A 13,550-nucleotide genomic window follows, 5' to 3' on the forward strand; every position below is an offset into this window, starting at 1 on the left:
GTGTTTGTACTTTAAAGATTTTAACAAATAATTGTTTACTATAAGCAAGTCTTCTTCCCAAAATGCATAGTCTACTCTGATTTGTCAATTCTTGTGGCCTGGATTGGGCCATGCCACGTCAAAGTCCATGGTTGTTTGGAAAATATTTTTATTTGACCAAAAGACTCAAAATTAACTAAACTTACATGGTAAATCAACATAGTTCAATTTTCAATGTTTTTCAAAAAAAGACAAAACTCTAAGTGACTTTAAAAAACACTTTTTCTTATTGGACAAGTTATAGGTATGTTGAATATAGTGCAGACATTTTACATTAGTCACTTACACGTTTTATTTGATTTTATTAGGACTTCAAACTTTTGGCAGATCATTTACCAAATAAAGAGGAAATGTCAGCTGTGTGTGATACTGTTGTTTAAAAATAAAAAGTTTAAAATAATACTTCGGGCTGTTTTATAGGTCTGTGCAAACAGGAAAGTGCAGATAAAATCACGTATACTATACAGTATTTTTACCAATGCGTGTTAACATTTGGTCATTATTGTATTCCAGTTTCTTTTCGCTCTTCTTAAAAAGTGATTATACAAAAGCACTGAAGCAGTCTCATTTCTATTCACCCATTATTTTGTTTTTAATCACAGTTTTTGATTTGCATCTCTTCCCACAGCTTTGAAAAAAACATACAAAAGAAAACACACGTTACCGTTATCGTTGCCGAGAAGACGATCGAACTTGACTATCTAGAGCAGAGGTGCCCAAAGTGGGGCCCGCGGGCCAAAATTGGCCCGCCAAGCCATTTGCTTTGGCCCATCAGCAGTTGTCCTGGTTACTAGATTGTAATTATGTTAAGATTAAATATAAAATACAAGTAACTACAAGATACATTTAGATTAGATTTAATCCCATATATAGATTTGCACACCTTATAAAACCACATACAGTATACTCAAATTTTAAATTATGAAAAGGCACRTGAGCCTTTGCTGCCTGAGCATACGTTGAATTTTCTCCATTACATGTCCATGGGCTGAAAAAAAACTAAAGAATGTGGGCAACCACACTGGCTGCTAGCTTAATCATAAAAAATAAAACAACTTTACTTAAGTATTTGCATTTCTTATGTTATTGCATTTGGCCCGTGGCCCTCAGATGGATTTTAATTTTGGTCCTCTCAGGGAAAATGTTTTTTAATTTTGGCCCTCTCAGGGAAAATGTTTGGGCACCCCTGATCTAGAGGAAGTAATAGTCGTAACAAGGTTTCCGCTTCTTCATTAAGAATAGTGTTTTAGAGTTTTGGTAAAAATGCATCAAATAGTGGAAATGCAACAATGGGATTTTGCTAAAACAAACTCTTTAGAGCCTCATAGCTCAGTTATACTTAACAGAAGAAACATTTTAACAGGTCATAAAATTGGCTTTACATGAATGAAATGTTATTTCCTCTATGGTTTTTACTCAATCCCTGTTTAAGTTTGATTATTTGTGGACATTTTACCACAGAATGTTCAACTAAAGAGTGTGACAATGTGATAATAACCTTTGAGCTGTCTAAATATTACAAAACCTTTACAAACTACTCCAACAAATGTTACAACTTTTATACAGTTTATACATCAAAACATAGACTTTTTGTCTTTGAACCAGTGTTCCTTTCTACCAAAAATATTAGTTTTCTCTCAAATCCCCCATAGAGAGCAGAGTGCACATACCCAAACGCTCATTGATTGCCTTTGTTTCTGAACAGAAATTTCCCTTGACCTAATTAGCAGGTCTTTTAAACTTGTCATATCTGCTACACTGAAGACATGAACGATTTACATGCTTCTGCTATCAAGAGTTTCAAGAATTTCAGTGTATTTTTCATACAGCAAATTTGTCTAAGGCTTACCCCCAATTTACACTACTTGTGTTCCTTCTCCACTCCGCAGCAATTACACACCCATTATAATCAATGAGAGTGTTTACACTGGCAGCGCAGGGCGGCGGTCAGCGTACGGCGATCCGTCAAAATTAGAACAGATCCTATTTTTGCCGGACGCCGGAGTCAATTTTTAAAGATTACGTCGCACCAACAGGAAAAAGAAACGAGCACAACATCCGTATTTTCAAAATAAGACACTATTCGGCTGAATAATTTGTCGGAATAATGTCGAAATTGCGGCTATATTAATAAATATACGGATATATTTCTACACAAATGGCGTCAGAATGTATAGTTCTGTTTGGGAAGCAGATGGAAACATGTAGCATGAAGCATATGTGTACACACACGATACACGTGGATTTTATTTTGAAATCAGAAGTTTCAGAAAGCCAACAGCGTGATAGTTTCAACATAGAAACCAAAAGCCTTTATATCATTGTTTTCAGCTGTGTTTGGAGTTTGTCTTTCACAGAATTAATTATTTTTTGCTGTGACTTCCACATTTATCACTGAATTTATCGCGCAATCTGCTTCCTGAACGTCTGTCGGCACGGAGCGGAGGTGGTGTAAACTGGACTTGAAACGCACAGCTGCGACCTGCGCAGCGCAGCGCAGCGGAGTGCAGCAGAGACACATGCAGTATAAATCCAGGGTTACTTTCTGCTCTGTTTCTGCCTGTCTTATTATGTCTGGTCACAGAGTGAAAGACACCAGTGTGCGGTTACCATGATAAGCCTAATGAGCTACAAGCAGTAGTTGTTTTTATTTTTATTTTTTTAATCTTGGTTTGCTTTCCACATCTTTAGCTCAAAACATTGGCCTTTTGTCAGTTAGATAGTTAAAAAACTAAAGTGCCAGATTACTGTTTGGGCTATAGAGAAGAAAAAGAGAGAGAATTGGAGTTTCAGGCTGCAGCTGAATTGATATTTTTCAACATTTCTTCATTTTTGAGTTTAAAGTTTTAACATATCACCCCCTTTTCACCATTTGTTAACCTTTTAACAGTCACACATGAAATTCCTTTGAAAGCTTTTTGACATTTTTTATTTTTTGTAAGGGCGTCAAACTAAAGGTAAGAACTGAGGGAAGTTGTCTGACACCCTAGTTTTCAAAATAAAAGCCCCCAGTAGTAGCGTCTGGAAACGTTTAAAGGCACCATTTTTGCCCACGTGGAACAAAGACTGTCAGAGGTTAATTTTCCACTAATTCAGTGACTCGTTAAGATTATTTTATCCTCAGTTTTAACATAAATTCTCTCTGAATAGGCAACCCATTCTCACTCTCAAGTCGTCACATATTGATGCTTTTCCAAGATTCCCTCTGCGTCCTATTTTGACGCGTCGGGTACCCCACTCGCATCAGTTATTAACGAGATGGGGCGGAATGCATTGTCATAAATTCAGAAAATGTAGAAAATGCACAAAAACTAACCGTCCCAAAGCCTAAAATTACCTTTATTCACTCTAGACATCCTGTCCCTGACCCTAGTACCTAAAATTAACCATCAACCCCGATCTCTAAAATTAACCACGGACCCCAACTCAAAGAACCCTATATTTTGTGTCCCAACGCGTCAAACCAATGCCGAGGGAACACGGAAATACCTGGTGCATCAACAACTGACGCGACGGGTGTACCCGACGCTTCAAAATAAGACACAGAGGGAACCTTGGAAAAGCATCAATATGTGACGAGTCGGGAGTGAGAATGTGTTAGAATAAGTGTTTGTGTTGAGTGTGATAGTTGAACACTGTGGCTGGGATTTAAAACTATTTTTTCTTGTCTTCTAGAAAAAGACAACAGATATTCACTATATATATTATATTATTCACCATATATCTGTGTTACCAGGTAAACTATGTAAAACCAAAAACTCACAGTTTTGTTTTTCCTCAATGAACTGAATTACAGTGAAGAAGATTTACAGGAGCAGCTCTTCAATTCTGTCCCACTTAGTGAATAAAGCTCGGCAGCTTGGCGCGTTCCCTATTGGTTCTAAAATCGCTCACAGAGCAGCTTTAATTAATGAATAAAGAAAGAGTAAAGACGACAGAAACAGCCTTTTACTCCCTCAGCAAAAACGAGCATTTTCTGCTCCGTATAGCGCCGTCTCACGCAGTTAAAATGTCCTGTTAATTCGGACAAATGTTCAACAGCCCAAACAGCAGGGGGGAAAAGCTTCATCTTTTTGAAGTATTGCACAAAAAACACAAGTGTATTCTTATGGAAATAAATTAAGCAAAACACGTTCTTCGATGCTATTTTTTACACAAGTACAGAATAAAAATGTAGCTTTTTCAGGGATCAACACATAACAGTTCCTTGTCTCAAAAAGAGCTTAGGTCATCTTTTTTTACAGAGTTGACACATCAGTCAACATTAGCTAAATGTTTCTTTTAATATTTCCCACTGCCATGATAGACAGGTGATTGTATAATTGTGTGTGTTTGCAAAATAACCATTAGACAGATTTGAAAAAAATTATAACTGGACACACTTTCACAACTGATTCATGTTTAGAGTCAACCCAAGTCAAAATGACTGCCACAGCTGCTCAGAAATGGCCATAACTCAGTCAGTTTTACCACTGAACTAAAATTTAGTGGAGTAGGAGCTGAGTGGCATTCACAATGCAAACTCAAATCAGACAAGGTCTTTGTTCAAAACATTTGATGCAAGGCAGCAGGCATTTCTTCAGCCACTTTATTCTATTTAGTGTCCAATTATAGTTCTTCATCTCAAGGATGAGTAATCCTCATTTGTGTGGAACATGAAGCCATCTGTGTCTGAAAAATATCACCATCAGAGGAGGAAGTCTCCGGTTTGACCAGAATTTACAATTCAGTTTTTTTTTTCAATTTGCACGTGACCAAATCTCTCGATTTAAACGAGAGAAACAAAAATCCTAACGACCCTCAGGAAGGAGGAGAGGGGGCGTGTTCTGTAGCTCACAACTAATAAGATCAACACAGCGTAAAAAAAATTAAAACTCTGCACTTTTAATTTTTAATAGACAAAACTCTTCAAATGCAAAACAAATCATTTCTAAAAGAAAAGAGGAAAAAATGTAATTCCCATTGTTTGAACTGACTAGGATCACTGCCAGCAAACGATTCTTCATGTTTCTGTTTTGTTGTCTCTCTGAAACGGTTTGTAAGATTTAAAAGTAAATAATTAGTTTTAGATGTCAAAAATTACACAAGAAACACGTGCATTTTAAAGGTTGACATCTGTGCTTCTCTAAACAAAGGAACACTGTAAACATCTTACCAGAAGTAGATATTATTAATTGATGAGAATGACCTCAGAGTAAAGGGCTCGACACACGGGCAGCGACAAACTACAGCGATTAACGGCTGTCATCGCAGCCAGGGTGAAACCCGACACACGGGACGCAATAGCGATCGCAGCGTTGTGAATCGCGCTCTCAGATCGCTTGTCTTCAAAAAATTTGATTGGTTCTTCACCCTGAAGGCGGGTGTGCATTACGGACGTGTAAACTAAACAAATCTTGCGATGCTAATGATATTGAAAAACAAACACACATCAAGATACAGTTTTATGARGAAAAACTTACCATAAACTTCAGCCTGGTGCCAATAAATTCCCACAAAGCTTTTTAGTAATCACTTGGTCTTATTAGTGTTAGCTAACTGCAGTGTGTAGCATACTCTCCTCTCATTGGTCAGTCAATGAAACCCTCGCTGATTGGTTGTATGCTAAGCGACAGCGACAAAAGTTGAACATTTTTCAACTTTCATAAGTCGCGTCGCAAGCTCGCGTGTGCACGTCTACGTGTACGAGCGCGAAATTTCACATGCACTATTTTCGCCGGTCGCTTGGCTGGAGGAGGGCAAGCGATTGTCGCCTCATCGCACAGGCTCCATAGGAAATGAATGGAGAGCGAGCGATGTCGCCTCTCGTGTGTCGAGCCCTTAACTATCAAGAAGGCTGTCTTCCACAAACATTAACCAGTACTGAAAAATGCTTGTTATCAAACAGAAGTAGAATGTTTTCTGTGTTCTGATTTATTTTAATCTAAAAGAGGAAAATGTGTCTTTATACCAGCTCCTCTGATGCTGTTTGTCAATTCTTCATTGCTGCATTTGTTCACCTGGATTCTTCATAAAATGGTGACTTATTTTTCTGACAATTTTAATAGTTACCAAACACAAAAAAATAGCAAACAAAGAGAAAACTGTAGCTGAAATAAATTTGTAATAATTGAAAAATACGAAAACAGGCGAAATTCAATCCTGCTTAAAGATATTTTTTTCTGTTTCTTCACCTTTTGTGCAAATTTAACAATAACATTCAACATTTGCCAAATTTAAAAGGTGCATTGTCTGAAATGAATCTGCTGAAACTGAAGCACCAGCATGTTTAAAATATGTCTGAAATCATTATCTCTCATTTTCTCCAGATTGTTAGCTTTAGAATTTCATATACTCCTTTACTAAATTTAACACCTCTCATAAGTGTGCTGTCTGTTGTAAAAACAATCAATAAATGGTCATTTCTACACAAAAACATGGCTGTGACATGTCATAACAGAGCACATTTCAACCCTATCAAAAAGAAGTGACCAAAGGTGTAAATTATTAATTTCATTTGACTTTAATTATCACTGGCTGAGTTTGTCTACTGAAGAATTACCGTGACAACAACCTAAAGCGTTGACTAATTTTGCGTTAAAGTGGGCCAGCTCAGGTTTTTGTTCCCCGTGGCTCAAACTGAAAATAAAAAGCTCAAACCAGTGAGCTGGAGGATTTCCATCTATGCTGAGACTGTAGTACAAACCTGGTGCAAACAACTGTTAGATAAGAGACCGTTTCAAATGCACCAAAGTGGTGATCATCCTTTCGTTGATGGACTTCATCGTCAGCGTGTCCCTCAGTTTCCTTTGAATCCTCGATAATGTCTGTAAGTATTATCTGTGCACCACCATCTATTGGCATCCTGTGTCTTCCTGCCTCCGGAATCCTCACACATAATTGGGGGAATGTTCAGTGTGGAGGACATATGCCACACTTTGAAACCTTCTGGGTGTTTTCCCAGCACAGATGATTGGCAGATCCACAGTTTCACGCATCAGCTTCTGGCTTCTCCACCAGTTTCAGAGCCTCGTGCATGCCAGCAGCCGACAGCTTCCGGTTAATGTTCCTGTAGCGACACCTCAGCAGATTACTGTAGGTGGTCCTCAGATCACGATTGAAAAATGCGTAAATGAAGGGGTTGATGAGGGAGTTGGCATAGCCCAGCCACAGCAGAGTCCTTTCCAGCCAGAGCGGCACGCAGCTGCACTCCACGCCACAGACGAACGGCCTGGCGGTTGAGACCAAAAAGAACGGCAGCCAGCAGAACGTGAAGGCACCGACCACGATGCCAAGCGTGGCCGCGGCCTTCTGCTCCCGTTTGAAGATGGACTGGTTTTTCCTCTTCCGGCGCTGGTGGTGCTCGCCGCTCTTGAGTAGGCGGGAGACGCGGCTGCTGCACTCCTCTTCCACCTCCCGCTGGAGCTTCAGCGCCGCTGCCACGCAGTCCAGGCTCCCTTCCTCCTCCTCAGCTTCATCTTCATACTGCTCAACCTCTGTGCCTTCAACACTCCCCGTTTCTCCTGATTCCGAAGGCTGTTGATGTTCGTGCACTCCTCTCCCCCCTCTGTGAGCCAGGCCCGCTCGGTGCTCCCCCTCCCTGGGGAAGCCAGTGATGGTGTGTTTGGCTGCACTTAGTTTGGCCGCTCGGTAGATCCTGTAGTACATGATTAGCATCACCGACATGGGGATGTAAAACGCCACAGCTGTAGAGTAGACTGTGTAGCCGAAGTCCTGACTGATGAGGCAAACTCTGCCATCGTTGACGTTCTGTGCCCAGCCAAACAAAGGGGGGAGGGTGATGGAGGCAGAGAGGAGCCACACTGAAAGGATCATCTTGGCCATACAGCAGCCGTTTTGGCGGACAGGATATGTCAGGGGTTTTGTGATGCCCAGATACCTGCAGAAAAAGTAGTATGTTTAAATAAAAAAGAAACAGAATTCAGTACACTAAATTCACCTTTAGGTTTGGTTTTTTTAATGCTCATCCCACCGTCAACAATGTGCCCTTAAGCATAAAGGCTAACCATAATCGGTATAAGCCACGCATGGACCCAGATGGAGGCTGGGACATTTTATGAATGATAAAACTGCAGGAAGCCGAGAGAAAAAGCACGGGATCTTTAACAGTAAAGGTTACAGTTAGACCATGGTGCACTGCTGTCATGATATTCATCTGCTCACTCAAACAACTTGCTAAAGAAAATCCCAGCAACAACCTGTACTAAGCACAAAGTGTTTAATGCAAAAAATACTGATGCTTCTGTTTTTTTAAGGAAAGATAAACACTTTAATTTTAAATAAACTGGAGTTGATGAACTGCTGGGAAACTGAAAGGCTCCTGTGTTGAATAAGTTGGTTTTAGGAGAGGAAAAAAGAAGGAATCTGCTCCCATTCCGACCCTTTTAATTTGAACTGGATGCTTGGTTACACAGGAATCTATTTGGCAGTGCACAAAAAGCTGATTGGATAGGTCACAGGTTGATTCATTGCAGTGAACACTTTGTCTCCCCGGCAAAACCTTGATCCCACCGTTCAGTGTCACAGACAAAACTGGTCGTCCCAACAGAGCTGCGGATTAAAGAAAAACACACTGACAAAGGAGGACTGTGGGCAGAACATATATATATATATATATATACAGTATATATGAAAACCCAGTTCCATTACTTTGATTACCAAAATCTTATGAGATACCTATCTTGTAATTGTGAGACACTATGTCAAATTAACACCCTTTCATGTATTAAAATGGTGAATGATGATCTCATAAATATGACATACTAAGCCATGGCTTCCAGACAATCATACAGTAAGGAGATTGTAATAATCTCAGATAATATTCCATATTTAGGAGATACTATCATAATTTAAATATATAATTTACTAATTATGAAATGTGTGGTAATTTAGATACATAATCTCATATAAATGAAAACCCAATCACATATTTACTTAGTCAAAAGAATTAGAGATAAGTATTATAAATAAGAGATATTAACTGATTTTTCAGGGGGTTCTTCAATTTTAAGTTGGCATCACAAATGTGTCCTATAGTATTTCTTAACTAACTTATGGTTTCAAGACTCATAATTAGGAGATACCAACTCTTAAGTTTTAATATGAGATACTAAGTCACAAGTTTGATATAACGTCTTTAAACTGAAATATGAAGTTTTAACTTTAGGATACTGCTTTACATAAGAAGTAAAATCCAAATTATGACTCACTAAGTTTTGATACTGTCTCATAATTAGGAAATCACAACTCTAAGGTATCATCTCTAAATTTGAAATACTAAGTTATATTTATGAAATTATATCTTACTTTGTATCTTCGCAGCCCATTAAGAAATGCCAACTAAGTCATCATTTTTGAAATACTGATGAGATTTTAAGTCATAATTGTAAGATCCTTGTTTATGACATAATATCAAAATTATGAGATGTCAGTTTTGAGATCTTGTTATCATGATTATGATTTAAGACTTTGTTCAGCAGAGTGGTGAAAACAAGTTTCCAAGAATGAGATTTATTATTATTGGGTTTTTTTTTTTCAATCTAAAAATTATCATTTGGCTTTAGAGATAAGAAATAATAAATATTCTTTATTTAAAAAAGACACATTTTACTTTGTTTAGGCGACACAAAAGTTTCTCTCACCTGTCAATGCTGATTACGCACAGAGTCATGATGGACGCGGTGCAGCACATCACATCCATGGCGATGAAAACGTTACAGAAAAACTGGCCGAATATCCACTGACCCCCGATCAGGTCCGTGATGCTCACGAACGGCATCACGGCCAGAGCCACGGACAGGTCCGCCATGGCCAGGGACACGATCAAGTAGTTGGAGGGCTGGCGCAGCTTCTTCACGAAACACACCGAAATGACCACCAGCAGGTTTCCGCAGATGGTGGACAGAGTGAGCATCGTGAGGACCCCGCCGATCAGGACCTTCTCCACGCGGCCGTAGCTCAGGATCTGCTCCCCGCACCGCGTCCCGTTCGTCTCCATGACCTGCGGCTGACTGGAGGCGGACGGAGACGTGGACGCTGCCGCCGCTGCTGCTGCTGCCTCTGCGGCGCTCTGCGCAAACTTCAGCAGCCGGGGCGCCAGAGCCTCAGAGATCATCATGCTGCTGGTGGACATCCCAGCATCTCCTGCGACTTTGTCCTCGACCGTTAAGGAAGACTTCATGCTGTCAGCACCCAAAGTTCCGTTATTCGCCCCGAGAACAACCATCCTGGCCCCGGTTGGTTCTTTTTATCCATGGAAGAGGAGACCCGTCCGGAGGGGACGTGGACGCGCACAGCTGTGCTGGCCACGGAGCAAAGATGGACTCATTCCTCTACATGTAGGACTGAACACAGCTCCACGCATCTTTTCTCCTCTGAAATCTGAAATCGCTCCGTTCAGAGAAGCGACCTGTCCTCGTCATTACGCACGTGGAGCGCCCCGGAGCATGTTCCCAGGACACCTGACCCATAAAACACGCTTCTGTTTTCCTGTGGTCCGCGCTACAGCTGGCACATGTCTGACCCGGTTCCGTTAGGGACCCGCAGGCAGACAGAAACTGAAAACCCGCCGTGCATGTTCCACAGAACCTGACATTAAAGTAGGCAGAGGTTTGTTTTATATCCTCACAGTCATTTCATATAAAACCCGCGTGTTCTGAGCTGTTTTTACTGATGTGGATAAAGAGAGCTCCTGAATGGCTGCGCGTAATTGCGCGGGGGCGCTCTGCTGATTATCTTTGTGTAATCATGTGTGTTTGGAATGTATTTAAACTGAAAAACATCCACTGCGCCCTTAGATGGAGCGTCTTTGTTGAGTTTCTTCTTTTAGTCAGATTTATCAAAATACATTTTTTTAATTTTATTATTTAAATTAAAAAATGTTTTAATAGAAAGAGTTCCTCACGCTTCAAATATGTCATTACCGTTCAGGTAAATCATGGAAAAAAAAGCGAAGTCAGCCTTCATTTAACTTCTGTGAACTTTATATGGCAGTAAGTGACTGAACTGAACATAAACGCTGTCATTCCTCATTAATCAGAGCCTATGAAAACTCCACGTGACTCTGATAGTTTGTAGCTTTAGGTTATACCGCCCCCAAGCGGATATAGGAGCAACTTCATGTACTAAGTTTTTTTTCTTCAACAAGAAATCTTGTTTATGTTTTGTATGTTGTGAATTTGCAACGAAATATTTGTGAAAATTTTTTAACAAACCTGTTTAAAAGCTGTGGTTGTCACTGGGATTTTCTAAGGCAGCATAAAAGATCTACTTGCTTAGCTTAGCTGCTTCATGCAAAAAACCCTACTTCTAATCCCTCAAAGGATATGTCAAAGTATTTTCCCATCTTAGAATTTCATTAAGAGGATTTAAGACGGAGCAAATCATTTTTGAATAAAAAAGTCTCTAAATTAAAGAACAAGATAGCAAAAGAAGAATTTTGCATATTTTGATATTCTGCCATTCTTCAAGGTTTTTGCAGTTTGATGAATAAAAACCAAACAGTCGTTTTAGTTAGAGGCAAAAGCTTTCTGTTTAGGAAGTTGATTTGAAGTAAATAGTGCATTTTATTATCAATTTTATTTATTTATTTTTGCATGTGTGTGGCTGTCTGTCTGTTAAAGTTGTAATAATTGGGTTTGGGTTGGGCAAAACTGAATCGTGTGCAATTAGTTGTCAGAAAAACTGTCAACAATTAATTATTTGCAACATTGCAATTATTCTAATTTGTGCCATGTTATGATGTACTGTGCAATTGTGTGTGAAACACTCTTACTATGAAATGTGCATGTGAGCCCATGATACACTGCATTACTAAAGATGTGCTGCCACTCAACATTGTGGAAAGGATGAGTTTCAATTCACAGCTTATGAATGTAACCTGTTAAAATGAAGAAGTTAGTTTGACTGATGATTTGGTATAAGTTTAGAACACAGGGTAACTGATTTAGAGTCAAAATTAAGCAAATGTGATTGTCATCTTTTAATCATAATCGGCTAAATGCCACAATTAATTGTGATTAATATTTAGGCAAATATTGCTCAACCCAAGTAGAACTGATTATCTTTTGGACTCAATCGGTTGCCACAGCCAACTGACGTTAAAGAAATACAGTATAAATGACTGTACATGAGTCAATTTTCCAAATATTGACCTAAAATATGGTGTAAAAAAGGCTGAGCTCAATCCTCAGCAAATGTTCAGAGCAATACCCAAATCAACTTTTATAGACAACCCAATTCAAGATGGCTGCCACAGCAAAATTACCTCAGAAAACACAAAAATGGTCATTACTGAGTTAATTTTACAGATGTTGGGTGCAAATTTGGTGTAGCTTAAACTGAGTGACATTCAGTTATGCAAAATTTTTGCTAAAAAAAAAACAATTAAGCCTTAACCGAAATGATAAAAATCTTTTGGAACCACATTAGAAAAATACTAAGCAATGCTATGAAATAAAAGAGATTTGGAAATCAATTGAAATTGAGCCAAACATAATAGAAGAGGCTTTTACAGTTTTTCTTGACTGTTTAGACACATTTTATAAAGGCATACACAATGGTTAATAACCCTCAATTCTACTGCAAAATGAAACTTTACATTCAAAACAGGGCGGCTGTGGCAGAGTGGTTAGGGGAGTCATCCTGGAACTGTAGGTCACCGTTTCGATCCCCCGTCCAGCTCTCACTTGTTGTGTCCTTGAGCAAGACACTTCACCCCACTGCCTCTGATGTGTGTCCCATCAGTGTATGAATGTGATTGGCATTGATTAGTCTCCATAGTTGACTGTATATGTTAGCTTTGTAGGAGATCTGGTAGATTGCTGTGTGAATGGATAAATGAGGACACAGATTGTAGTGTGAAGAGCTTTGAGTGTCCTGGATGGATAGAAAGATGCTATACAAGTAAAGTCCATTTACCATTTACAATGTAATTTCTTCTCATATTGACATTTTGCTTTCAGATGAAACTCAGACCACCATATGAACAGACATTTATAAGAACCAGTTGAAAAGATTAACTCAATGTAAAACACTGACCTTTTCTCCTTCTTCATGACTTTATAACCTGGTTTTGTTTAGTGTTACACTTACGTACTGCCAGTACATACATAAGTGTGTGGTAAAATATTTCTGAATATTGTTTTTTTTTACTCAGAACACACAAATATACAGTCACAAAAATATTTACTAAATTTCCCCCACAAAAACAATGTACATTGTACATCCTAACCAACAAAAAGTTGCAAATACAATAATGGTCTTCATACAAAACAACAGAAGAATTTACTGTATACACTTACAGTAAATAAGGACAGTTAACTTTAGAGTTTTGATTGGCAGTGCGTTCTTTGTGACAAGAGATTTTTTTTTCACAAGAAGTGTGCAAAAATGCAGAGAACTGTTTTGAAAAACATGTTTTAGAACTGAAATTTGTGTAAATTTAAGTGTAAAGCAGAAATTGTGTTTGTAGTTTAATAAAACTGGTTCAGGGGTATTAGTCTAGTGGGCGG

At 38.9% G+C, this 13,550-nt stretch overlaps 1 protein-coding gene across 1 annotated transcript; it reads right to left on the minus strand.

Moving 5' to 3' along the window:
• Positions 1 to 5,790: 5,790 nt before the first annotated feature.
• LOC106525095 (5-hydroxytryptamine receptor 7) lies at positions 5,791 to 11,676 on the minus strand. Its single transcript, XM_014019206.1, has 2 exons — positions 9,681 to 11,676; positions 5,791 to 7,918 (listed from the first exon to the last, which is right to left on the minus strand). Exons 1-2 carry the CDS (start codon positions 10,262 to 10,264, stop codon positions 7,009 to 7,011), a joined length of 1,494 nt encoding a protein of 497 aa, XP_013874660.1. The 5' UTR covers positions 10,265 to 11,676; the 3' UTR covers positions 5,791 to 7,008.
• Between the last annotated feature and the right edge of the window lie 1,874 nt (positions 11,677 to 13,550).

Source organism: Austrofundulus limnaeus, unplaced genomic scaffold, assembly GCF_001266775.1.
Source record: "Austrofundulus limnaeus strain Quisiro unplaced genomic scaffold, Austrofundulus_limnaeus-1.0 Scaffold211, whole genome shotgun sequence".
NCBI classification, from domain to species: Eukaryota; Metazoa; Chordata; class Actinopteri; order Cyprinodontiformes; family Rivulidae; genus Austrofundulus; species Austrofundulus limnaeus.